This window comes from Scophthalmus maximus, chromosome 10, assembly GCF_022379125.1.
Source record: "Scophthalmus maximus strain ysfricsl-2021 chromosome 10, ASM2237912v1, whole genome shotgun sequence".
NCBI lineage: Eukaryota > Metazoa > Chordata > Actinopteri > Pleuronectiformes > Scophthalmidae > Scophthalmus > Scophthalmus maximus.
Window position 1 is genome coordinate 15,517,774 of NC_061524.1, and position 26,882 is coordinate 15,544,655.

The 26,882-nt window shown below is 41.1% G+C and overlaps 3 protein-coding genes across 6 annotated transcripts; 2 read left to right on the plus strand and 1 right to left on the minus strand.

The window, feature by feature from the left end:
* Positions 1-81: 81 nt before the first annotated feature.
* si:dkey-228d14.5 (uncharacterized protein LOC796266 homolog) lies at positions 82-5,629 on the minus strand. Of its 2 annotated transcripts, none has more exons than XM_035605188.2 (7): positions 5,281-5,629; positions 4,338-4,385; positions 4,187-4,246; positions 4,032-4,099; positions 3,817-3,848; positions 2,779-2,956; positions 82-1,256 (listed from the first exon to the last, which is right to left on the minus strand). In XM_035605188.2, exons 1-7 carry the CDS (start codon positions 5,343-5,345, stop codon positions 1,060-1,062), a joined length of 648 nt encoding a protein of 215 aa, XP_035461081.1. In that variant the 5' UTR covers positions 5,346-5,629; the 3' UTR covers positions 82-1,059. The 2 variants fall into 2 exon arrangements, with proteins under 2 accessions (XP_035461081.1, XP_035461079.1); XM_035605186.2 differs by having other exon boundaries at positions 3,817-3,947; positions 5,281-5,627.
* A 2,558-nt stretch (positions 5,630-8,187) lies between these two features.
* On the plus strand, positions 8,188-12,298 carry zgc:110319 (uncharacterized protein LOC796111 homolog). Its single transcript, XM_035605880.2, has 8 exons — positions 8,188-8,324; positions 8,851-8,951; positions 10,055-10,190; positions 10,344-10,410; positions 10,504-10,615; positions 10,721-10,784; positions 11,047-11,221; positions 11,637-12,298. Exons 1-8 carry the CDS (start codon positions 8,260-8,262, stop codon positions 11,703-11,705), a joined length of 789 nt encoding a protein of 262 aa, XP_035461773.1. The 5' UTR covers positions 8,188-8,259; the 3' UTR covers positions 11,706-12,298.
* An 830-nt stretch (positions 12,299-13,128) lies between these two features.
* ccar1 (cell division cycle and apoptosis regulator 1) lies at positions 13,129-26,706 on the plus strand. 3 transcript variants are annotated; one of them, XM_035605877.2, is made up of 26 exons: positions 13,129-13,232; positions 14,215-14,376; positions 14,474-14,652; positions 14,760-14,900; positions 15,487-15,519; positions 15,686-15,882; positions 16,011-16,137; positions 16,832-16,951; positions 17,401-17,587; positions 17,737-17,896; positions 18,012-18,167; positions 18,302-18,527; positions 18,919-19,032; positions 19,342-19,508; positions 20,355-20,565; positions 21,726-21,809; positions 21,960-22,148; positions 22,375-22,566; positions 22,729-22,965; positions 23,059-23,188; positions 23,493-23,581; positions 23,660-23,800; positions 23,974-24,094; positions 24,216-24,398; positions 25,413-25,618; positions 25,706-26,706. In XM_035605877.2, the coding sequence occupies exons 2-26, from the start codon at positions 14,265-14,267 to the stop codon at positions 25,784-25,786; spliced, it is 3,783 nt and encodes a 1,260-aa protein (XP_035461770.2). In that variant the 5' UTR covers positions 13,129-13,232; positions 14,215-14,264; the 3' UTR covers positions 25,787-26,706. The 3 variants fall into 3 exon arrangements, with proteins under 3 accessions (XP_035461770.2, XP_035461772.2, XP_035461771.2); XM_035605879.2 differs by having other exon boundaries at positions 17,737-17,881; XM_035605878.2 differs by having other exon boundaries at positions 13,161-13,191.
* The last annotated feature ends 176 nt before the right edge of the window (positions 26,707-26,882 follow it).

The following is a 26,882-nucleotide window of genomic DNA, read 5'->3' on the forward strand; positions in this document are numbered from 1 at the left end:
GTGTGGCACTGAATCTGAAAAAGAGTGATTTTTTTTTTTTAGTCCAAATGGGGGCAGTGGAAATGAGCTGTGAACACATCATTTAAAGAAGAATGCAAAAACAAACTGTTTCTTTTTATTCACATCCAGTACATTTTCATAGAGTGAAATAACCAATCCTGCTCAAAATATTGCATTCATGTAGGACCTTATTGCTCTCGGTGAGAAAGTGTGAGAAATCATGTCTTCAAGGCCGATAAAGCTCAATGTCACACAATTTTCATGGTCATACACTAAAATACATCAGTAGACCACACCTAAAAACTATTGTCATGGAAAGGAACAGTAAACGCCCACAAGTCTGTGCATAGCAACGTTGAACTTGATAAATACCCTTCTTGTTATTAGCCTGACCTATGAATAAACTGTCAAACATTTTTCTGAATTTGTCACTGCTATCATCCAGTCGAGCCGGATCTTGTGGTCTTATGGGAACTTTAAGTGTCTGATCAGGTGTTTCCCAACGTCATCCGCCCTTATTTCAGAGTCAAACCTGTGAACAGGACTAGTCAGTTTCTATAATAGTCAGGATTTTATATTAGTACCAAAGACACAAGTCCAATCAATTAAATAATGATAAGAGACAAATTGGGATATTCATATGACTTTTTCAGGTATAAGTTTACCTGAAAATTAATTCTTAGTTCATTGCAGATCATGCCAATGTGGAACAAAACATTTGTGCACAAAAAAAAATGTTAATAGGCTGTATCAGAGTAGGATACCTCAGTCTAATTGTTCTATGGCAGAGAATCAACTTGTTTTTAAGAAAAGGGAAAAAAATACAATTTTGTTCATTTGCCGCTCCAGGTTGCTTGTTTTTATAAATAAAGAATGTTTTACCTACGGAACAGAAATGCCCAGTAAATAAAATCATACAATTTCAGGCAACAGTACTATCCAGAGGAAGGAATTCAAAGTGCTCATATTCTATGAATGGACGTTAATCCAAAATTGTCTTTACATCTTACTTGGTCCATCATCACTGCCTATGTGCTTCAGGTGGACCCCGGCAGCCTACTATCCGGACATCTTTATTATCAGAGGCTTTTCCTCCTCTCGCTTATTCAACAGATTTGAAAGCATGAAGGACGAGAAAAAGCAAAACTCCACGACGTAGCTGAGCTCAAACAACTCCAGGTTGACACTGAGCATCCACTCGAATACAGCGGACAGGTGAATGTAAAAGTACCTGTCCTGGGCAAATAAAACTGAATCTGAAGGTTGTCAAGTTAAGGATGTATGGAACAGTTGGTGGCAGCGAGGCGATTCACAGGTGTATGATCATTTACAAATATGGAATTCAAATGTAACTGTAAATTAAATCATTCTAAGTTGCTTCTGAAGAGACTGAAGATCACATCAAAACCACTGAGGACATTGGCGAACCGCCAAAACACTTCTACGACAACAAGACAGACATTCATTAACGCACAAACACACTTTTATTGTGCGTCTAGTAGTGCAAAGTCAAAGGCCTGTTGTCTTCTCCAGTTGGCCTTTTGGATGCAAGGTGAACATCTTCAGGAGTCTAATGCAAACCTGCCTGTCTTTAGTTTCGCTCTTCAAGATATGCTATGGAAGAATCCTGATAGACGTACTCTCTCTCCCAGAGCAATGAGTATGTGTTCATTTGTGTGGAAATTTGAAACATTTTTTGTTTACTACACGAGGAAACGTGCTGCAGGGCACTATAGCTCTTAACGTCCTGTAATATAGCCGCTCACCTTCTTGCACACGTAGGCTAGTGTGTATGGAGATACTGTACTCTGACTGGCGCCACTTCAAACCTATGGGTTTAGTTCACACACACACATGGTTGTGTGGTATGGCGCATCAACAGTTTTTGTCCCCGGTCAAAACACATTTTTTTCTCATTTGACACTCCCAAACATCCAGTCAAACAGGATCTTGTGCTCTTACAGGAACAGGACACTAAATACTATTGTAAGTTAGTATTCAGATTTATAATGGTTGTGATTTTATTAAAGTGCCAAAACTAGATGTAAGTCATCAGATCAGTAAAAAGAACCTTAAGGTTAGGACATGACGAGTTGTGTGATTTTCGTGACTTTTGGTTGTTATTAATGTACCCGACATTGAATTCTAAGTTCATCGCCTATTATGCACACTATCCAACAGCAGCTGATATATTTTGTCCATTTGCCGTACAAGCTGATGTTTTACCTACGGAAGAGAAAATGCCCAGTAAAGAAAATCATAGAATTTCAGGCAACAGTGTCCAGAGGGAGGAATTAAAAGTGCATGATCTATAATTGGATAGAAATCCATCTTTGCATAGTGATGGTGGGGAAAATATGACTGGCCCCCCTGCCTCAGTCCAGCAACCGTCTTTACAGACGTCTAACTGAGCTTGACAATGAAGCTTAATCTCCTCCAGTGAAGGACGTTGTGTCAATGTGCAAAATTCCAGCGCTGAACGTTACTAGCAAACAGTGGTTAAAGATTGATGTAACACCACATGCCGTTAATACGTATCTACTTCAGTGTGGTGACCAGTCCCACTTTGTAAACAGAGCAGCAGACCGGATCCAAATATAGCACAAAGCGTGTGTGGTGCTGTAGAACAGCTGGACAGTGCTACACAGACGTCACTGCTGAAGTGAACTGATGCCATGCCCCCGTATGGGGCACCACACCGCGTCAACCTTATGAAGTTCACTGTCATCCAGCCACAAGAGGACGGTTAATTCAGCTGCACGGTCCATGAAAGGATACAGCAGATGGTGACGATGGTTTGAATCACGGTGGAGGTGATGCGTAACGGGTAGAGGAACTTCTCAAATCCGGTCAGCACACACTTGCCGGTCAGCACCGTGAGCAGGACAGTGTAGAAGCAGATGCAAATGAAACTGATGGCAGCTCCCAGGTGGTGAAGCAGCTTCAGGTAACCAGGCTGTGGGGGATAGTCAGCGGTTCCCAGGGTCAATACATGAAGGGATGGTTGACGCGATGGAAGATTTGATGTGGTTGAATCAGGAAGACGGAGACCGTAGACGTCTCAAGCAGAAGTATTTATCTCAGAATCATGTCGTCATTAAACAGATAAAATATGGCTCCGTCGAATCAGGATGTCTAAACTATAATCTAAGACTGTGACACAGAATGGCACAGTATCAAGATGTCCTCAATACAATCTAAGACTATGACGCTCAGAGACAGCTGCATCCAGAGACAGTGACTTACCTGACCTGCCAAAGATAAGATGACCTTGCTCTCACAACGGAGAGGAGAAAATTCTCTATTGATCTCTTGACGCTATGACTATGTCATCTGACAAATTAGTTTTCTGAGGTGGTGAACATGCTCAGTTATGATTGAGTAAAAACAACAATGCAATGCAATTTTTGACCGCAACGGGTTCCTGTTCACTGCTGTTCAACTCACTGGTTTTATGCTTTGGGGATATCATGGCTCATCATGCGGAAAACAGGGCCCTAACTGATGGGAAATCAAAAATGAGTGCTGATGAGGTTATTGGGTATTTATTACACTAAATGTTATTACTAATTACATAAAATGGTACAGTTTACTTACTTACTAAAAAACTGGGGAAGAGGTAGGTATATGATCTTTGCGAACTTTGCTTGTGTGGACTGTTTCAGCACTGGTGCTGAAACAGTCTCTTTGGGCGTTATCGTCGTTAACATGATGAAGACAAAGCTTACCGTGTTGTGAGATTTATTTGTCTCACAGACAGACACTATGTGCTCTCGAATGCGGGAAAAACACATGGAGCAGAAGTTCAGTACTCACATTACAGTTTCCAGCTGCGAACGCCCCCATGGCTGCCAACACACCAAAGATCATTGCAATCTTGCTCAGCATGGAATGACATGAATATCTCTCCATAACATGGGCATGGTTGAATATACAGAACAGCAGAACTAAAGGAGGAGATCACAGGCTATAACACATATCACTCATATCACGTACAGTATGTGTTAAGACACGGGTGGAGGTAAACTCACACAGAAAGGATGCAGCGTTGATTGTTGCCGTAAAAAGGGAATTTTCTGGTGCTCTTGCTCCACTTGAGCTGTAATTTGTTCAGATAGTTATGTCTCACTGTTTGATTCCAGTGGAAAGAAGGCAAACGGGGAAGTTTAGTAAACAGTATTTTTACCTTATGGTCGGAGGAAGGCAACATTCAGTGGACCAATTCCCGCTGCAGTTGTTAAACCCCCTGAGAGCAGGTTGACAAAGTTTTGGAGAGTCTGTCACATCATCAAGTGTTGATGGTCAATTTTTTTTTACAATTATGACACACAACTTACCAGTCACTGAGGGAGCATACATGATTATTGGACAAGGCCAGGCCATATCTGGATACAAAGAAAAGATAAAGTGACACCATTTCAATATCTGAGCTTGTGTGACATTATTGATTTGATAGAAATTAACATTCAAACTGCAGAGTTGTATTTTTGTATTATTGATAATTTGTTATGTTACATCACCGAAGGTGGATCATTATCAGCTCATTCCTATTGAGCACATCAATTTAGGAGGATCTCTGGGATGTAAAATAAATATTTTCTAACTATAAAACTTATGGCATCTATAAACAGTCATAGAACATGGCACAGCTTCACAGTAGCCTCCAATTATTTTACTTTACCAATAACATTTTGACAAGCACCTAATTTGTTGGTGTGCATTCATCACTATACAACTCATCTGAATAAGCTCTTGCAACTGGCAAAAAACAGACTGTCACTTCCATATTAATTGATATATACAGTGTGATGAAACATAATGTATGTTGACTGGATATAGCATATTCAGTCAAAGACTAAATTGAAATGGATGTTAAAGCAAAAGAAGGAGTTGAATGAATTACAATTCAATGTACATGTATGTATGTGTTGGGAAAATTAGCAATTTTGGAACAATATCGTCTCATGAAACAAGGTAGATCACATCTTTCAAAGATATTGGCAGCAAGTTAGTTTCCCTCATGCTTTACAAATTAAAATGTTGCTCGTAAGTTTTCATTCACATGTATACTTTTCACAGATAACTATTAGAATGTTATAATGAAAGCATGTGAAAAGCAGATACAGATCTTGACTATTAATCATGAAACAGTACAAACGAGTTGTTGTCAACAGTGTCTTGCTAAAACTATAATCAGCTCTAAACTATGAGCTTTAAGAGGTTAACTGCCTCACATAGAATGTCAATATAGCAAATGAAAAGAGTTTCTGGTTAACTTACACAGTCCACGTTCCAATGAATGACACCAGGGAGAGCGAGAGGGGGATGACGATCCAGAGCACCATGTCTTGTTGGTGAGTGGGACAAGTAACAAATGAAATCAATGATTTCTTAAGTCGCGGTGCCTTTGCTCAACAGTAGACGTCTGTAGGTGTGTCACAGGTCCTCATGGAAGCAGCCTCAAGAACACAAAACAAGATTAGTATTCGCACAAAAATGAATTCCTAACCCTATGATGTCAGTCCAGTTCAGGTTCCTCCAGCTGAGGATTGCGATTCTGTTCTTAGTTATACTCCTCCAACCTTCAAGGAACATATCCTTTGTGCGAGAGTCACTCATTCTATGCCACTCCTTTGAAGCACCACCTTCCTCCGTCAGAAGAAAAATGTAGGAAACATGGGGTTGGACTACTCCACTGCCACTGAGTTTCCTTGTGGCCCCGGATTTAAAATATAAAGTCAGATCAGTGTGTTTGTGTGCACAGACACTGATTTTGAGATTTTTTTCTTTCGCTTGTGTGTTCGATTTGACACAGCCCAGTAGTTCAGTAATCAGTGCTAGATAACAAATGGATGTAATGGTTTAAGTTACTTGGTGGAAAGTAGTAGTACAATTATACGGTGGCCCTGAAGTGCAAACCACAACAGCAACTCACACAACACAACAATACGTACCTACCCTTTCCATTTTGGTCTCACCAATGCTGTTGTGTTGTGGCGATTTGCTGTCATGTTGAGTGAGTTGCTGTTGTGGTTTGCACTTCAGGGCCCCCGTACAATTACACCTTTATACTTTACAGTATATTTACAGTACATTTTGGAATTTTTTACTCCACTACATGTCAATGGCTATAATTACTACAGTACAGTTACCTCAATTCAAAACTCAAAATATATTCAAAAAATAAGATAAGATAAGATAACACTTTATTAATCCCACGCTTGGGAAATTCAATTGTTACAGCAGCAGCAAGAGTCAAGGGTATCAGGGAAGAGGTACACAACCAAAAATATAGAAAAAAGGCAAACAAACAAAAAACATGATAAAAAAGACTTAAAAAAGCTATATACATTTTAAACAAGAGTGCAAGTATTGCTTTGTGAAAGAAGGCTCAAATGTGCAGTGGTTTGGATTGAAAAAATGATACAGTAAATTGTGTGTATAATTATGGGTTGAATTGAGATTTTGTCAATATGGAATTGCTGCAGATTAAGACATTTTCTTCAATTGGTATACATTCCACAAATACTAATGTTTTTAACTGATGGACCAAAAGATCCTCTAATTACAGTCCCAAGCCACAAAATTGAAATATTTAAACAACCCTCTCATTTCTTAGCCGTGTGTGCAGTTGGGTTGCACACAATTCCATGGGCCCAGAAGGGATTGAACATTACAGACCAAGTCAATGATTCTGTATGTGCAGTCTCTTGTGTTAGATCAAGTGTGTCCGACTGTCGATTAGGATTTGCAATTCAAACAAAATGTCTATTCACTCAAAAGTAATAGAAAAAAGCCACTGAGGTCATATTCTTGTGGGTTCCGGCTCATATACTGTAGGTGTCAGAGGAAATGAAAAAGTGGACACACTAACTGAACAAGCACTTCTGAAAGCAAATATCTGTATCAGATTATTTATACCAAGGGCAATATTAAAAACATGACTGAAGAAGAAGAAAGTGTATGATCAGGATGATGTGCTGTGGACATTGTTGACCAAAACCCCGATAAAGAAACAAACTGTGCACATTTCTTGTTCCACGGTTGAAGATTGGTATCCAGAAGAGATGATCTCATTAATTATTTGAAGGGTACAGGAAGCCCATGTACATTCTAATAAGATAATATTTATGCGATATTGCAGTTGATATGCAGAATCATTATGTTAGGAATAGATGTAGTTTCTGTGGATACCACCTCCAGTAGAAACCGAAGGTAACGTGGAATAGAGCTTCCAATGCCAATAACTCAAACAGAAACAAATGTGTCAATTGGCATGAAATCAAGAGAGTGATGATGTTGAAAGGGAGGCACAAATACCACATTGTCATGAACCAGCTCTGAGTCCAGACAAAAGAGGGGAGACCACACAGAGTTCAATTAATTACAGAATAATCTATTGTGCAAAGTAAAGAACTAAGTACCAAATATAGAATAAAGGATGTAGATCAGTGTTGTCAGTGGTGTTTGGAGTGTATGAGTGGGTGTATGTAGTGCAGTGTTTTAAAGTAAACTAACCAAACAAGACCCTTGCTTGCTGGTTAGGAGAGAGAGCGAGAGATGAATTGGCAGCCATCTTGAATAAGGAGGTTTGGCGTCTCCTCCCAACACGCCTCCTCAAGCACCTGCTCAGAACTAGATGAACAAGATAGACGGGATCATCACAACATACAGTTAGAGGCTGGAGTGGAAGACTTTGGGGGGAAATTCTGAATATGACTATAAAGGCTCTACAACACTACAATGGATGTCCATAATGCTTCGTTTGGTTGGTCCACCGATATAACTGAAGAAGAAGAAGAAGAAGAACTAACGTGACTACTATAGCCAAGAAGAAACAATAGAGCATGTTATGCTGCACAGTCAAAAATATGAGCAAGAAAGAAGGCATCTTATTAAAAACCTCAGAAAGAAAATAGTACAGTTTAATCTAGTAGATATTCTACAGAATAACACAGATGAGTGTTATCAAGTCATATTTCAGTATCTTAGACAAACAAATGTAATTGAGAATATATCATTTTTTGTTTGTTTGTTTGTTTATTATAATACTGTTTGTTTTCTTTGGTTAGTCTTAGTGTATATAGTAAATAATAGCGATGCTGAGCCACACTCCTCACCAGTTGGCGGCGGTAATGCGCAAATTACCACAAATTTGTTGTTTGCCAACCGCCCAAAAAACACAAGAAGAAGAAGAAGAACTAACAGAGAGGAGCCCCCTGTCGGCCAAATGAGGTCCTCATTTTCAAAACAAACAAAATGGCGGCGCACGTGAGATGGGGACTTTACCAGTTGTTACGAGCAAGAAATAAGGCCCACATTAGGTTTGAACTGTTGAACGTGTGCCATATTATACAATGCTGGTGTGACACGGTTAAATCGTTTTGCGAAGCGCAAACATGCCGTCGTCTCGTTGTGATGATGCTTTGGCTAGCTAATTAGCTAGCGAGCAAACTGCGTTCGCTAGGCAACAGTCGGACACGTATCTCGTCCACTCGTGTACACGTGGGCATATCGAAGAGCTGGTTCGAGTTACTACAGTTAATTTCGTTTTCATATTTGTCGTCTTAAAATTCCAGTGTGTCCCTCCCGATCCCAACTACGTATGTTAGCAGCTAACGTTAGCCGCCATCGTTAAACTTCCCTGTCAGTGAAATGATTAACACGTCGGGACGGTTTGTCAGGTTTCACAAAAATACTGAGCGGACAGCTCAACGTGCACCTCCACTCGCCGTCGCGACGTGTGATCCTGTGTATCCAAGCATATGTAATCCTGGCTCAAAAAACATGAATGCGTTGAAAACCCTGTGTAGATTGACAGACGTTGTGTGGTGCTCTTCCCCTTGTAAGGTTTCCAGACCAGACCAGGAGCTCGTACCACTCACAGTGCACGACCAGCAGCTCCAGAAAGGTCCAGCGTCATCCCGGGACAGGAACCACACTCTTTTCAAGTGAGAAACAGTTTTAATTGAAGGCCCAGGGCCTCCCAGATCCCCATGTTTGCTCCATATAATTTGGGTCTACGTAATTTCATCAAATCTCCTTAACTCAAAATCTCAGGTTTACAACTTCAACGCGTTTGTTTTGTGCACCTTTTATTGAAAAGTTGTGTTATGAATGTTTGTTTCATTTGCCCCCCTGTGTTTTAAGTCACTACTGAAATGGAATAATTGATGCAGTGGATGCTGATTCAGGAAGACGAAAACCGTGGATGTCTTAAGCAGAAGTATTTACTATAAGAGCTCAATATTGAGGAGACTTCCGGTTCGCTACACAGATCAACAGGTTCACAGTGTTCGGCGTCCCAAGATAGTCTGCCCATCCCCGGTCTCTGTAGTGTATTGAGCTTTGAGTAATGTCGTCATATCCTTGGACTATGACGCCTCGAGTGAGACATCAGCTGCTCAATGATCGTTTCGGATTGCCATAGATGAGATGACCTCGCTTGGTGTCCGAGAAGACTCGTCTTAACAGTTTCTCAGGGAGGATAGACGAAAGTTCCTCAACAACTACCACACAGAAAACATCAAGGCATTTTATGTTACACATTTTGTTCCATAACATGAGACTAGAACGGGTGCAAGCAACATTTGTTTTCATCATCAATAAGTATGACTTTGATAATCTGTTAAATCTTCATTTGAATAAAAAGCCAGAAAAATTGTGAAAAATGTTCTGTAACACTTAAATACTACTATTATTCCCTCAAGCTCAAGTTAACATACTCTATTTGCTCTTGTGTCCTGACCAGCTACAGCCTAAAAGATGTACACATTTGAGAGGCTGGAACAACTGTCATGATAAACAAATTTAATGACCATCTTGTAATTTCAGCTATAAACTGTTGGATGGTTTCTGGATGCCTGGGGAAATAATGAAACTCCCATACACAGTGGGGTCAATGGGCGTATAGAGGTTAAACAGACCATGACCATAACAGATTGTCTCACACTGTCATCTTGCTCAAACATAACTTATAATGATCCTGCTATGTAGAACAAAAACGCCAAAAACATGAAACCTTACTGAGAAATAACTTTTGTCATATTTTCAGTAAGACACCTGTCCATCCAGACTCAAGACACTCCAAACCCCAGAAGCTTGAAGTTTCTCCCTGGTAAACCTGTCCTTGGAAGTGGGACACTTGACTTTCCCTCTCCAAGCACAGCTGAATGCTCATCTTTAGCCAGGTAGTTTGTCAAGTTTACTCTTGTACTTTGTTGTGTTTAATCTCTATTACAATTTTGCACTCAAGACCAGGATAAGAAAAATGTGTGTGTATGTTTGTCATGGTATTTTTCTTCATTTTATTGAACATTAACACATCAAATTTTTTGTTTCAGGGTCTTGTTTGAAATTGAAGGAGTAAAAAGTGTGTTCTTTGGCCCTGACTTCATCACAGTCACTAAAGTAAGTACTTAAACAGCTTGTCCATGTGATTTCCTTGCTATGAAATCTTTGTGGAGACATGGCACATGCATGAGAACTTTGGTGTCCTGTCAGACAGATGAAGATGTGGAATGGACAGACATCAAGCGCCATGCTTCGGAGGCAATTGCTAAATTCTTTGAGAGTGGTGACCCGATAACAAACGGACCAGTTCACCAAGAAAGCAGTGAGTATGAAACATGGCCATTTTGGTCATCCTGACATTATGTTTCACTGTGTAATGTGTAAATAATATTGTGCAAAAACAAACTGTACGTTTTCTTTACTGTAGGTCTGTCTGAAGATGATGACGAAATTGTATCTATGATAAAGGAGCTTCTGGACAACAGAATTAGGTACAAATCTAGTAACCTTGAAAGCAGTTTGGGTCAAATTTTTAGTCTATATGAGCTATGTAATCTCATAGTTTATAAGATTTTAATATTACTTCAGTCCTGATCAAATATTTCCTTTATCAAATTGCTCTACTCAACACTCATTGAAGTGATATTGACAGTGTGGAAAAGACATTTGTACTGAGACAATAGTCTTAACTGTCTTTCCTTTTTGTTTTGTTGTTAGTCTGTATAACATGATGATGTCTCTTTCATTTGCAAGGCCTACAGTGCAGGAGGATGGAGGCGATGTCATCTTTAAGGGCTTTGAGGACGGCACAGTCAAGCTGAAGCTGGTCGGTTCCTGCACAGGGTGCCCTAGCTCTTCAGTCACCCTGCGCAATGGGATTCAGAACATGTTGCAGTTTTATATCCCAGAAGTAGACATGGTGGAACAGGTGATGATCAAGATCTATCGTTTTTTTGTAGGATTAATTTTATTGCTGAGCAGAGATTTATGCAGGTTTTTGTTCTGAAACCAGGCTTCACCGTTATTCACATTCTGGGATTGGCCCCAGAGGTTGCCATTTTAATATTTAGATCGTCATGTTAAGGAAATTGTGCGGTCATCTCTCTTTATGTTTGTACCCTCAAGGCTATGAAATTAAACCATACAGAATTTTTTTCCATCTTTTGTTGCAGTTTTTCATCTTTAGTAACTAGTGTTAAAAAAGAAGAAGAAAAGAGAAAATATATTAATGTATTTACTTCCGTGCTACTAAACTGGGTTTAGTTTTGTCATGATTAGATGTATATGTCTTTACAGACTTTAATGTCACATTTAACGCTTTGTCCAATATCTTGTTTGCTCAGGTGGAAGATGAAGTGGATGAAATCAATACAAAGGTTTTCTCAGAGTTGGAACGCAAATTACAAGAATAAAAACTTCTTCAATCAACACACTCATGAAGAAAGAAAGAAAACACGTGTTTCACTGTGTAAAAACACAACCAGTCATCCTTTCCCTTTAAAATATAACATAAGAATGAAAAGAGAAAATTAGTTCCAGTTATTTTTTTTGTACAAACACTTTTAAGAGTTCAAGCTGTAATTTCTGTAGATACTGTATTTCCCTGCCCAAGGAACGAAGATATGGTTTCTATCTGTATATGAAAGATGCAGTCATTTTACTAGCAAAACAGACATGTTCTGTGATGGCTGTAAATGTTATGTTTTATTTATTTCTTATAAATATTGTATATTTTCAAATACTGTAAAGTTTTCATAGATTGAAGACTTATCGTTATGGTCAAGCAGAATGAGGATTTGATAAGGTGTTACAGTTGTTGAACAGAACAGAATTTTTTTCCCGTGTTAATGTATCATCTAAAAATTAAATAAATGTTATAAATGCTACTATTAATAATCACGCTGAAGTAGGTTTTGCAACCTAAAAAGATCTGTATGCTATTTATGTACTTCATGCTGCACTTATAAAATTAACTATCACATTAAACAAAGTTTCCAGTTCAAAAGCAAGTCTTTATTGATTGTTGTATTGTTATTTTCTTGCTGGTATGACTTATGTTCTATGTAGGTATAGAAAATAAATTAGGAATTATTACTCATACGGATGTCACAGGAACAATCAAAATCAGCTTTATTGTCTAAGTATGTTTACACATCGAAGATATATGACTGGTTTCCAGTAACTCAACGTGTTTGCATACAAATGTGGAGCAATGTTCAGGTGAGTAAACATTGCATACACTAATACGACAGTTCTGCAATAAATCCTACCTTCATGAAGGTTTCAATGTCGATTGCTGTTGAACTACAGTGTTCTGTTGACAGTTTTCCCTATTATTTTGCCTACCTCACATTCAAATCAATGAGCACAGGCTGAACAATTAAAAAACAAAATTGCAGCCTCTAAAATGATCATGAGCAAACACTTCTTTAGCACAGTTTCAACACAAAAATGAAGATTGTAACCCTCATGAAGGCACAGATTTTAGGCTGCTTCAGTTTTAGTTTACTTAGTGTACCTACTAAACTGAGTATAAGTCATGTATAAGCAAGACAAAACATAAACTATAGTGTCTATATACAGATGAGGCTGAAACAGTGATACAACACGTGCAAATTGGTAACAATAAATACTGTAATATAATAAATTAGTCTTTGTACATACTGGAGGTGTGTGTTCAGTATATACATATATGCAGGTTTATTGTACATATACAGCTGTGTGAATATAACATGAAGAAGCGTATTTTGTCTTCATTATCTGGAGGCACAGCGACACTTGGACAGTTTATTTGACAGATAAATCTTCCTCAGTCTTCCTCCCTCTGGTGCGTGGGTCGGTGTCTGCAACCCGCGCATGCGTAGACGGGGTGTACATCGGCCGGCGCAAGGGACAGCGGTAAGCGGTGTGGATACTGGTTTAATCGAAACCTTACTACGGTAATTATCGTGAACATATAACTTACATTTAAAGTGCAGATGTTATTTGCCTGCAAGGGAGTTACCGGCATTGGCCACCGCGTGTTGTTTCGCCCTGTTAAAAGATTCCGAGCCAGCTGCCAGCGAATTCGGCCCTCGCCCGCGATAACAAATCCTGCACGAGGCTAATCGGCCAACAAAGCTAACGACGTGCATTAGCTTAGCGTTAGCTAGCTTGCGTGCACAGCGCCTGTGTTGCAGACAGCAGCCATGCTATGTGCTAATGCCGTTGTAGCAGCTGAACAGGGCACTTTAAACAGCGTGGACGGAGCCGAAGTCACTTCACTTTAAAGTGCGTTAGTCGGCTGCTGCTGCTGCTGCCGCCCACAACAATAACAGCTTCAGCTAGCGCTAGCATGCTGTCAATTGCAGTGGCTAACGTTAGCCAGCCTGTTGTGTCAGCAGTTATCTGACGAATCTACGAATCACTGCGGACATGAAAAGCAACAAATATCCGGATACGTCTTGTGTACGAACGAGTCATTTCTTCTTCAATGTACTGACTCGTTCCCCCTGGATGGAAATGTATATTTCCAGCGCCCCGGTTGATGTTTTTTTGTAAAATAACGGCAGGAGCAAGTTAAAGGTTAAACGTTGTTGTGGCTTGTCCAGTGAGTAACATGTAAATGTGATGTAAATTCACATTGATGTCCTTTTCGACTGGATCCCGCCTCTCTCACACGCTGACTCGGATGTTAATTTAGGACTTTGTTTTGGCTTCCTGTGGCTGCGAATGCGTACGTGTATCTCTCCCAAGTAAACAGTGGCAGGATGTGGGTTATAAGGCTGCTTGGGTTTGATGTCCCAAACATATTTGATGTAAGAAGGTAGACGGTTTCATCGTGTCAACGTAGGTGCACAGACGATCGAAATTCCCGAACTCCTGATATTTTTCAGGTGTACCTCCAGTATACCTAACCTGATGATTCGTTTTGTTTCTCAGTGACGAGCATTGGTCTGGTGAGCAGAGCCTGCCCTCAACTTGAATGAGTCATGGCCCAATATGGGGGACAGAAGAATCCGCCCTGGGCTACTCAGTTTGCTGCCACAGCGGTGTCCCAGCCGGGCCACTCCGGACAGTCTCTTGACCTCAACAGCCTGCACTGTAAGTACAGTATGTAACACTGAGTCTTTCACCTGTCATCACACCATCTCCCCCATCATGTTCTCTGAACCTGGTTCCTCATTGTACTCCCCTGCAGCTCTGGGCGTGCAGCAGTCATCTATTCTGGGAGCATCTCCCTCGGTGTACTCTCAGCAGTCGGCCTTAGCTGCAGCCTCTCTCAGCAACCAGTCTGCTGCAAACTATCAGCTGTCTCAGCAAACTGCTGCCTTGCAGCAGCAAGCTGCAGCGGCAGCTGCTGCAGCAGCCCTGCAGCAGGTCAGTCTCAACAAGCTGTCCAAAGCACTGTCAGCCATCTCTGCCTCTTGACATGTAACACTGTTGAACAAATGCGATCTCTCACATGTGCTTTTTCATGTCTTTAGTCTCAGATCAATAGTGCTCTCCAGCAGTATCAGCAGCAGCAGCAGCAGCAACAACAACAGCAACAACAACAGCAGCAGCAGCAGCAGCAGCAGCAGCCTCCCCAACCCCCTCAACAGCAACTGTACAATGTACCTCATCAGGTAAAATATAGGCTCATTTTACTGCGTGTCACACTTGGTTTTAGATCATTCTCATACTCATTTTAATCTTAGAAAAATGTAGTGCCTTTCAAATAAAGGATATTGGTGTTATGCTTAACATTCAGACTTTGATCATGGCTTCGTATGAATTGTGATGTCTCAGAATAGACATCTGAGAGAAGAATAAAGGGTAGTTGGGAATATGAGCACGTCAGCTTGTGGAGCACTACATTTAAAATTCACCAAAAATAGCACTGTTATAAAATTAGCTTATATTCATTCCTGGATTCATTATTATTGATGTTTTTCCTTGATTCTCTTAGTGCTACATATTTTCTCATTAACATGGCGCCTTTCTCTTGAGGCAGATAATGTTAATGTTTTGTAAGTATAATTTGACTCGAGTACTCTATAATATGACCACAGATCTTGTTTCAACCGGCAAAATCCTTAGTGAGCACACAGAGGGTTGTAGGGAACTGTTATGGGAAAACAAGGTGTGTCGTTGCAATGTGGGAATATCTCTTGAATCAAGCCAACAAAATGTTTACTCTTCGTATTTTCTCTTTTGTTTCTTTTTTCATAGCTCCCACAGCCTCAACAGGCACTGCTTTCTCAGGTAGTGTGATAAAACAATATTTTGCCACAAACTATATATTGTTTGTGTTTTGAAATATACCAATTGAGGCATGTAGCTGGGGTTACATTAACTCAGTTACTGCTTCTAAAGTGTGTTCTTAGAAACAGTTTAAAAAACAAAAAATTTCTTGATTCTTCACCCTCAGCCCCCCGTTGCCCTGCCCACCAGTTTGAGCATGTCCAACCCTCAGCAGACAGCCCAGATTACCGTGTCCTACCCAACACCGCGTTCAAGCCACCAACAGCAGACACAACCACAGAAGCAACGAGTCTTTACCGGTGTCGTCAACAAGCTACATGACACATTTGGCTTCGTAGATGAAGATGTCTTCTTTCAGCTAAGGTGAAATAGTGTTATCCTACCCATGTCCTTTCCCAAACCTTTGTTTGGCGCTGTTATTTTTAAAATCTGAACCTTACATTTAGAGATGTTCAGAAATGTATTTATGATCTGTATATAATTGTTTTCAGTGCTGTGAAGGGGAAGACCCCCCAGGTGGGTGACCGGGTCCTAGTGGAAGCTGTGTACAACCCCAATATGCCCTTCAAGTGGAACGCCCAGCGCATCCAGACCTTACCTCAGCTAGGAAACCAGTCGGTGAGAACACTGATGCACTGATTTGCACAAGAATAACACCGTTGAAAACAATAATACAAATTTGGGATTTGTAATATCAGTAGAACTTCAGCAATATTCACATGATATTTTTTTTTACATTTGAATAAGAATCCAACAGACATCCCTATAGTATTTTGAAAGAATTGCCCCTGAACAATGTGCAGGTGTGATCTGCAACTACTAGTTATTAAATCCAAGGGCCTTGTTTTCCACCACCACTGTGAATTTTGAATCAGTGTACAATAAAGATCTAGAAGGTCATAATTCTTTGTAATTAGCTTGAGCACATTGGTACATTTTTGGTTACAACAAAAGGTTTGCATAATTTTTCTTGCCACTGTCATACTTAGAAAGACATAAAGCATCTTCTCATCATTTGGAACTCTGGTCTGAAACCTTAGACTGCTGTGTTAACCTGATTTCTTCAGCTAATTTTAGCCTTATTGATCTGAGTAAACATTGGAGTTGTTTACTGATTTGCCTCTGGGACAGAGGCTACATGGTGAAAACGTTTTCCAAAATTTTAATTTTGAAACCCTGGACAATTCATCTGTCTTTAGTCTGAGGGTCCACATATATTGAAGTGTTTATATTTCTTTTCTTTTTCCACATTTGATCTTATTCATGTACCTCTCTGTCTTTTATTGACTGTTGTGTTCTCAATCTCTTCCAGCATCAGCAGCAGCCTCAGCCTTTACCTCAAGCTTCCCCACAGCTCGGTGGCCTTTACAGTGAGCAAGGAATGCAGCTGCGCTACTCGGACATGCACCCCCCTGCGGACAACAGACAAAATGTAACCAGTGCTGAGTAATATTGTAAAGAACTCTAAAACAGTATCTAGCCACAGCTCACAGATGTCTCCTTAATCTTTAACCATCACATTTTGCCGGCTCTTGTTAATATATTTGCCCAAAAACGAATAAAAAAATTTTTTTTTTTGTAAAAACCTGGCTTATCACTTTGGTCAGGCTCATCTGAAGTCATTGTGAGATTAGGGCAGTGTCCTGTAGCAAAACCAAATTTAGCCAGATGTCCTTTCGGGTTATTCTTTGATTAGGACAACCTACACGTAACAGGACACTTACCATTGTTTCATTCAAGCAGACCTTCCGACCCTCTTGTCGGCTTTCTTTCTTTCAAGCAGCCGCTGACCAAAATTTTGTTATCTGTTGTTCAGTCATCAGCACGTTAACAGATTGTTACAGGTCTCACCTCTAACCTTTCTCTGTGCCTTTTCTCTAGAGCCAACCTCAACCTCCTAACATGATGAAAGCAGCCCCCACCATGATGCAGTCACTACCTCCCCCAACCACATTCAGTGTTCAGGCCCAGGCTCCCCCTCCTTCCCTCCTGCAGGCCCAGCTGTCCGCTGTCTCTCTGGCCCCTCTCCTCCAAAACCCTCCTCAGCCTCTGCTGCCACCGCCCAAAGGTAAAAATATTTTTGGTACTGGATATAAAGCAGTCAGACCAGTGGTAACTGTCGCTACTGTGTAAGTAGATGTTTTCGTACAATATTGATCAAAGCTGTGTTTTAAGTGGTTTGAAACAAGCTGGTGCTTTGCTTTTTGTGTTTTATAGATTTGTTCCCTGGGGGTCTGCTTCAGCCCCCAGTGAGGATGATGCAGCAGCCACAGCCTGTCCGACGAATTGAACCTCCTCCTCGCTTCCCCAATCGCAATGATCGAGGCCCTGAGCTCATCCTCAGGCCTAAAGAAGAGCGCAGGTGGGATGGCAATAGGTATCATCCCAGATAATCTAATATTTGACACTATAAACTGCACTACTTTCACTTTCCAATAACTCTGTTTGCCATTAGTTAATAGTCATTTTAATGTTTTTACTCAATTCAATAGCCGAGACAGAGACCGCGAACGCAGGCGATCAAGAGAACGGTCGCCAACACGCAAACGCTCCAGAGACCGCTCACCGAGACGTGACCGCTCACCGAGACGGCCTCGCAGGGTCGTTCCTCGTTATACCGTCCAGTTCTCCAAGTTCAGTTTAGATGGGTGAGTACAGTCTCTTCAGTGTCTCATGCTGTGAAGCTGGAAACGGACCATAGTGGTGTGATGTGTCAGGGACTCAGTGTAATATGTCTAGTATGTATTGTTGTGGTTGAAACTGTCTTCTGTGCGTTCTCCAGCTCAAGCTGTGACATGATGGAGCTGAGGCGGCGCTATCAGAGCCTCTACATTCCCAGCGACTTCTTTGACGCAGTCTTCACCTGGGTGGATGCTTTTCCTCTGACGCGGCCCTTCCAGTTGAGTAACACCTGTAACTTCCACATCTTGCACAAAGAGGTGGATCCTTTTGTCAAGAACACGGCCGTGCTGGATCCTCCCGATGCCAACCACACCTACAGTGCCAAGGTATGACTGTTATGAATACACTGCACTAGAGTGACGCCTGCAATTGGCAGCCAGAAATTATAGATGTGGTTATCCACTGTTTTTATTTCCCTCAAATAGAGTTGTGAGAGCCATTATCAAACTACAATTGTAATGGTGGTGCGACGAGAACAGGACCAAACTAATATGAATCATAACAGCACAAACAAATCAGGAAATGTGTATCCCAGCCACTTTTAGATATGTTTAAATGTTTATGCCTGATGATATGCTACAACATGTAGTAGAGATAATTGAGTGGTGTTTGCCAGAGCTTATGGTATTACTGCTGCTGCAGTTACTCAAGAACCACACCAGGTGTTTCCTGTTCAGGCCTCAACTAATCGGTTAATGTGGTGTCTTTATGGTTCAGGTGATGCTGCTGGCTAACCCCAGCATAGAGGAGCTCTACCACAAGTCCTGCGCTCTGGCAGAGGACCCCCAGGAAATGAGAGACTCCTTCCAACATCCCGCTAGGCTCATTAAGGTACATCTCAGGATGCAAGAGCTGACAGTCGTAGAATAACCTATTCCGTCGCTGAGACCGCACAGTGTGGTAGAGTCCTAACTGACGTTGGCTGCCATGTGTAAATAACCCCGGTGTTTTTATATGTTTTGTTTGTGGATCCTTAGATGTATGATTGTTTGGACATGCTGACCTTTTTGTTTCTGGCTCTATCATCTTATTTTTCCTTTTGGTTCTTTCCACCCTCAACACCCCCTTTATCCATATTTCCCATTTCTATCTAACCTATACCCTGACTCTCCTTTGTACCCATCTGTCTTTCTCCTTCAGTTTTTGGTGGGAATGAGAGGTAAAGACGAGGCCATGGCCATTGGTGGTCACTGGTCTCCCTCTCTGGATGGAGCTGACCCAGAGAAGGATCCGTCAGTCCTCATAAAGACAGCCATACGCTGTTGCAAGGCACTCACAGGGATAGACCTTAGTCTGTGCACTCAGTGGTAAGAGCCGCTATTCTCATCTTTACTTATTCGTCACATTGTTTTTGTTTTCCTTTACACGTATTTATTCTGCTGTTACTAAAGCCCCAAATTAAGAATCTATAATATGCTGCTAATTTTACTGCCTCACGTATACGTAATCTCATCCTCCACATGTTGGGTGATATTTTTTGTCCTTTTTTTATATTGGTGATTATTGTGTTGTTGATTTGCTACCCATTATTTACTATTATTATTTATTGTGTTGCGCAATGTCCTTTTGGCCTTTGTGTGTTGTCGTCTCGGCACCCTCCTTCTGTCACTCTCTACATATCTGCGCATATTTCATTGCAATGAAAAACGCATGGACTTTGTGGCTGGAAGCAGTAGCCTGGACCGGAAGACACTGCTATTACTTTCTGTTGATTTTTTTTTCTGTTCTCTCTGTTAAATATCTTACATATTTAACTGGCTTTCACTGTCCTGTTGATTCTGTCAATCTTCGCACAACCCTAATGTAGTGCATTAAGTCTATCCGGGGTTAAACGCAGAACACTCATCCATAATTGGCTGAAGCTACGATGGGGATGAATTTTAGGGATGTGATTTATTTTCTGTGATTGTCTGTCAACTTTCTCAAAATGGATGGCGTAACCTGTGACAACAGTTGGAGAGCTGCAGACTGGGTCCATTTGTCTATGCTGTGTGTTTTTTATGGGAGATGGGTCACTGCAATGATGTGTTGAATCATTCAGTGACCTCGTGGGAGGGAGTGGCTGTAGAAGGCTCGCCTTAGCAAGGCTTGCCTTTTATACTGTGCCCTGACCACAATGTTTCTTTCCAATGCACCCTCTTCCTTTGCGACAGGTATCGTTTTGCAGAGATTCGCTATCATCGGCCGGAGGAGACTCACAAGGGACGGACAGTCCCTTCTCATGTGGAGACAGTGGTTTTGTTTCTTCCGGATGTTTGGCATTGTCTTCCTACCCGCTCAGAGTGGGAGGTGCTGTCACGGCGACTCCGGGAGCAGCTGGCTGAGAAGCTGTCGGCCGAACGAAAGGAGGCGGATGGAGAACAGGCACTGAACCGCTAATCCCTCTCTTCTCATTTTCGCTTCTCACAGGAAGGCACAGGAATTACAAAAAACAACAGACACAAAGCACACCTCACTATCCATGCACACAGACACGAACAGAGGCAGCATATTGTATATATTCCACCAGACCTCACCTAGGCTTCTTCTGTTTACTCCTCCACCTGTCCCCTTTTCCTCTGCTCCAACTCCTCCATTCCTCCATCGGCACTCCCACCTTCCCTCACATCCAGCAGACACATACAGTGGAAGCAGTGAGACTAGGTTGTGTTGTGTAGGCCCTGATCCTCAACTGACAAAACAGCTTCCAGCTCTTCACCTTATAATTGGTTGCTAATCTGGATGGTATCATGTTAATCCTGGCATTTTGTTGAGCATTACTTTAAACAGCACTTTCTCAACCCTCAAATTTGTTAATCATTGATCTCAAATGTTTTCTCAGATTTGAACCAGTGTTGCTTTTTTGCACTGACATCTGATATTTCTCTCTTTAAAACTGGAAACTGTGGAGTCAGTTGCGTGTAAAATGTGTCTTTCTAGAAATGTGTATTTTTATGATTTTTCACTTCAAGTTGACATTGTTTGACTTTGAAAAGAGAACCTCCCCCAAGTCCTGTTTCTTGTCTGTTGTTGTTGTCGGATTCTACATTCTCATTTGGACTATATGTAGAGTTTGGTTTTTCCAGGGCAGTTGGTTGGACAGAGGAACAGATGGCTCCTATCTGACGTAGGTGTATAAACCCCATAAATGACAATACCCAATACCCAAGTCATAGACCATGGTAGGGCCACCCTATCCTCACTCCGTTTGGAGCCCAGCTTCAGTTCACCTGATGCACCTACACTCCTTTTGGACACACCTCTCATTGATTTTTACCTTTTTTGTGTTCCACAGATCTATTGATTGGCAGCTGGGGGGCATTTCTGTTGGTTTTCATAAGAGCTAGAAACCTGTGTACGCTTCAGTAGCAGTGGACTTAAACACAGTCGCGAGCTCACTAGGAAAATGAAAGACAGATGTGACCTTGCCTCTTGCACGGTTAAACTTTAAAGCTCACTATGGCCACGGGTGTTTTGCTGACTGTTTTCTATCCCACCTCTTTCTGTCTCTCTGCCTGTCTCTATCTTAATGATTTCCTGTCCAGGAGGAAGAGGAGAAAGACAACGATGAATCGAAGGACGTTAGTAATCCTACTCACTGGGCTAAACTTGACCCGAAATCAATGAAGGTACGTTTCAAAGAGAGTTTCTTTGAAATACAGGCTTTTGCATATTTTGTGTGTAGAAATCAGTTCACATTAGTTGGGAGCAGCTACTTTGGGTCATCCAGTCACAACACAGAGCATGCCCTAATGTTTTTCTGGTTTCTCCCTTTGCAGGTGAATGACCTGCGAAAGGAGCTCGATTGTCGCTCTCTGAGTTCTAAGGGGTTAAAGTCGCAGCTGATTGCTCGCCTCACAAAGCAGCTAAAGGTGGAGGAGCAGGTGGAGGAGTCCAAGGAGCCTGAGAAACCAGAGATCAAGCCTGTTGAAGAGGAAGAGCCCCCTCGCACTGAGGAAGACAGAGAGGTACAAGAGAAATGTGTTTATTTCACTAAATAATTGAGGTAAAGAAAGAAAAGTATGTCACAAGAGACATTTTTTGATATTGTGGCAGCACTAAGGTGGGTGTGTCCTTTTATATTGTACAAAATATCTGTGCAGTTGTTATTGAGTGACAACCGTTTTAAAAAGAACTTTCAGAAACTACATTTCAGTTAGATTTCTTCTCAACTCAAGTGTTATTCTCTGTTAGGAGGAGGAAAAGAAGAAGCAGGAGGAGCTTGAACGCCAGCGGAGAGAAAGGCGCTACATCCTCCCTGATGAGCCCACCATAATCGTTCACCCCAACTGGTCAGCCAAGAATGGTAAATTCGACTGCAGCGTCATGTCTTTGAGTGTGCTTCTGGACTACAGACTGGAGGACAACAAGGAGCACTCTTTTGAGGTGAGACCTGCCATTTTGCACATATTTTATGCTGCTTTGCAACAAAAACATCATATTTTACAGCTGGTGTGTTGGGCCAATAGCATAAGTGTTGATTGTCATACACCTAACATTTTTGCCAATGCTGGTTGGTAAATTCATCATAATTTTCTTTTTCTCCAGGTCTCCCTGTTTGCTGAGCTGTTTAACGAGATGCTACAAAGAGACTTTGGCTACCGCATATATAAAACTCTCGCCTCTATTCCTGCAAAGGACGAGAAGAAAGAAAAAGATAAGAAAGCCAAAAAGGAGGTGGAGAAGAAGGAGGCTGATAAGCGTGAAATAAAGAAGGAAAAAGAAGAGGAGACTGAAGAACCAGCAGTGAAGAAGGTCAAAGAGGATGAGGAGGATAAGAAGAAGGTAAGCCATTCATGCCTGTCTGGTGTTTTTAGTCATTTGCTCAAGAAATTATGTGTAAATGCATTTTTCTGACCTTTTTTTTTTTTTTACCAGTTAGAAGAAAAATCTATGAAAAAAGAGGAATCTCGAGACGAAGAGGAGAACGAAGATGCCGGCAGCACGGCCAATGCCGAAGAGTACGACCCCATGGAGGCTGAAGATGCAGAGGATGACGATGACGATGGTATTGCACCCTCTGCTTTTCTTTATGTACATCTGGTTGCTTCTTAATTTAAGATTTGGTCAATGATGATAAACCATGCACCACGCTGAACGTGTGATGGATACAGTTACCACAGTTTCTGAGACCTTTTGTGTGGAAAACATTGCTTTTTGTTTTTGATATTTAAAATGTGTGTGTTTACACAATGAGCACTAATTAAAACAATAATAGAATTTGAAAATATATTTTTCGACATCATGGATTTCATTCCACTGATAGATATTTGACTAACGTGCTCCTTTTCTCCTTCTTCTCTATTTCCTAGACAAAGATGATGACGACTCTAATGACAGAGACAGGAAAGACCGTAAAGATGACCGCAAGTCATCAAAGGAGAGATCCTCCAAAGACAAGGTTGGTCAGTCACCTTTGTGTACCTGTAATCAGGTCACCGATGTCGTGTTAACCTGGTTGTTGCTGCTGCTCCACCAGGAAAAGAAGCAGATGGTCACGTACAACAAGGAGCTGCTCATGGCCTTCGTCTACTTTGATCAAAGCCATTGTGGCTATTTGCTGGAGAGGGACCTGGAGGAGATCTTGTACACACTGGGACTCCACCTGTCTCGTGCTCAGGTGAACAACATGCACTCTCACACAAACTTAATTAAATCCATGGTCTGTTTCTGGACCGACCCACTCTCTTACTCACTTTGCTTACGCACTCACTGACTCATTTATCTGGGGAAGTGTCCACTATCAACCTTCAGCTGAGATAAAGTGTCTTGTTGAATCTTGTCTCTTTCCAGATAAAGAAGCTGTTGAACAAACCGGTGGTCAGAGAGTCGTGTTACTATCGTAAACTAACAGACCGGGGAAAGGATGAACCCATCCCCTCCTTCAATGAAGCCCTGATAGAAAACCTCTTAGGTAACATCGTGTTTCTATTTTAAATCTATCAATACGGTGAAGTGTAAAAAAAATAAGCTACAGCATCCGTATGGCAAACCCTTCGTTAATTCAAATTCTTCTCTTCTCTTTGTTGCTTCAGGTAACCGAGCAGCACTTCCTGCTCCAAAAGCTCGCACTCAGTCAGAGGCCAGTGAGTCTGGTAACCTGATCGTATATAACGGAGCCATGGTCGACGTCGGCAGCATGATGCAGAAACTGGAGAAGAGCGAGAAGTCGAGAGAGGAGATAGAGCAGAAACTCATGGTGCAGGATGCCAAAATGGGTATGATTAGAATCGTATTACACTGTCTACAATTTTAATCTTTGGAAATGATTTCATGGCGCTGCAAGCTACACTCTGTGTCAGAAGTCCATCAGGACAATGATCTGGCTCAATTTGAGCATTGCTACAAAAACACCCAGTCTCACCTGATTCAGCATTTTTCCTCCTGTGACTTCTGTTGAAATGTGGACTGGAATATTGCTACTACGTGGGGAATAAAACAAAACAATATTGTTTCTTAATGTGAATATTCAGAGAGAGTAGTACAGAAACTGTCTTTCTATAGAATAGAAAAAGACCTAAACAGTTAAACGTAAAGGACCCACCAGACCAGGAAACATATCTTTGTCTTTCCCATTAACATTAATTTCACTACATTTGGAACAAAGGATCCATCTCGTATGTTTTAGTTTACAGTAGGGTCGTCCAGAAGGACTCATCTCAAATTCAGATTAGAGGTAATTATTTTTGGCATTGTTAATAATAAACTATCTAGAGCAGTGTTTTACAATTATCTTAGCTGGCAGCTTATCATTTCTGTGGCTGTATTGTACCAGGTTAATGTTGTAAAACACAAGGATTTAGAGTTGCAACATACTTTTTTCAGGACGTTCCAACCCTTTGGTTTCATAACAAGTTATTATCTCTGACAGGCTTTTGTACATATCAACATGGTCTGTGAAATTCACTGGGATGTTGGCAGATACTTAAAACTGTTCACTGGCACAGACCTGACACTAAGTGAAATAGATGGTATTGAACATGCATAATTTAGCAACTATCTTTGAGATTGAAAAAAGCTCACCTCATGGTTGATGAGTTAATATTATTTCCAATATTACAGAGCTTGAAAATCCAATTTTTTTCCATAGATGATATATATTTTTCTGATTGTTGAGTAGAAGGAAAAGTGTCATTTTAAATGATTTTACCTCTTGACGTCCGCTGTGTCTAACTGTTTGCATGCCTCCTGTGTAACCCAGCCCTCTCACTTTGCTCTGTGCATCATTCCAGATGAAGACGCAAAGGCGAAGGCCCAGTTGGAGCAAGCCAACAAATCCTTATCCAGGGAGCTGGAGGAGGTGAAGAGCTCTCTGAGCCAAACGGAGCAGACTCTGAAGGCTGCGGAGGAGCAGAAGACCGTCTACCACGACCACATCAACAAGACGTGCAACACATTGATGTCCACCGTCAAAGGAATGCTGACAGTGATGAAAAAGGTGCAGCATTTAAAAAAAAAAAAAAGCATCAAACTTATTCTGTTTCATTTTAAAGAAATGACCTTACACTCTCTCTCTATCTCTCAGGATCCGGACGCAGACTGGTCTGGCGAGGAAGTCACTGGTGACCACATCCGGGCGTCTCAAACCAACGGCGCTGATGAATAACTCGCACATTTAAATTAAACGAAGCAAATCTGTAACACTGTTCATCTTTAAAAAATTGTAAATATCCACAAAACATGCATAATTTGTTTATCTGGACCTATTATCTCCCCCACTACATATATAAATTAATAAATGAATTAGTTCCCATGTGTTAATTTGACCGTGTATTATAGATTTGTTTGTGAGGAGCTGCTTTTCTTACCTTGATTCATTTCAACAACGTCAAAGCTTTGAAAGGCTTATTTTCATAGTTTAAACTAAGTCAAAGTTCAGCTGCTTTCTGTTTTGCCTTTGCTTTGTTATGGCCAATTAAAATGCCACATTGTAGATTTAAATGCCAGTATGTGTGAGTTGTACTTTTCAGAGGTTTTTTTTCTTCTTTCTAATGAGCAATAATTAAGCTATTTATGTGAGAGAATTCATTAAAAACATCTATTTAAAAGAAAGTAATTTTGAATGGAAAAGGGCAAAAAATGCAGTTCTTCTACTTGGCTGGTCTGGCTGGTTTCTGCTTTTTTTTGTTTGTGTGCTTAAACACATGGCTATGCATGGAACCCGTCTCTCACGGACAGTTTTGCTGTCAGCACCTTCCTGGCTGTATCCATCGACTGCGACGCCGCCACTTTACAAGTGCTTCTGGTTTCACTGTGACAAGCATCTGACTTGGTTTCTGAAAAAGGAAACTACACGCGAGCCCCAAAAAAAAAAGCAAAGCCCAATGAATGTGCATTCTGCTGCAGAGACGTGGAACATTTTGAAATCCATCTCTGAATTGTGTGTTGGTTTGGGTTGTCCTGGAGAAGAGCCACACTTATATTCAAATGTGCTCCAGAGCAGTCAATTTTATTTTTCTATTGAAAATATACACTGTGGATGGATGGGTGTCTTGTGTAAGAGTAAAGTGGTCCATTTTAACACTACAGCGTGTCAGCATTTTTTTTCCCCACCACTTTTTGTATGACTTAAATGTTATTGAGTCACAGAAATGTTGCTCAGATATGCTGGACCCTTTTCCCACTTGTTGACATGTGACTTGTCATAGCAGAAAAAAAAAATAGCTGTTATTAATACTAAAAATTTTCTGTGTTTCAGTAAG

What these genes read in the sequence shown, in the direction of transcription:
- ccar1 (XM_035605877.2), top strand. Translation starts at nt 14,265, where the DNA reads ATGGCCCAATATGGGGGACAGAAGAATCCGCCCTGGGCTACTCAGTTT. An exon ending in TGACCTCAACAGCCTGCACT is followed by an intron (nt 14,377 to 14,473) that starts GTAAGTACAGTA and finishes ACTCCCCTGCAG; the next exon opens with CTCTGGGCGTGCAGCAGTCA. An exon ending in ACCACACCTACAGTGCCAAG is followed by an intron (nt 18,528 to 18,918) that starts GTATGACTGTTA and finishes TTTATGGTTCAG; the next exon opens with GTGATGCTGCTGGCTAACCC.
- zgc:110319 (XM_035605880.2), top strand. Translation starts at nt 8,260, where the DNA reads ATGGCGGCGCACGTGAGATGGGGACTTTACCAGTTGTTACGAGCAAGA. An exon ending in AGGAACCACACTCTTTTCAA is followed by an intron (nt 8,952 to 10,054) that starts GTGAGAAACAGT and finishes TCATATTTTCAG; the next exon opens with TAAGACACCTGTCCATCCAG. An exon ending in ACTTCATCACAGTCACTAAA is followed by an intron (nt 10,411 to 10,503) that starts GTAAGTACTTAA and finishes GTGTCCTGTCAG; the next exon opens with ACAGATGAAGATGTGGAATG.
- si:dkey-228d14.5 (XM_035605186.2), bottom strand. Translation starts at nt 5,345, where the DNA reads ATGGTGCTCTGGATCGTCATCCCCCTCTCGCTCTCCCTGGTGTCATTC. An exon ending in TTCATTGGAACGTGGACTGT is followed by an intron (nt 4,386 to 5,280) that starts GTAAGTTAACCA and finishes CTTTGTATCCAG; the next exon opens with ATATGGCCTGGCCTTGTCCA. An exon ending in TCGCAGCTGGAAACTGTAAT is followed by an intron (nt 2,957 to 3,816) that starts GTGAGTACTGAA and finishes TATCCCCCACAG; the next exon opens with CCTGGTTACCTGAAGCTGCT.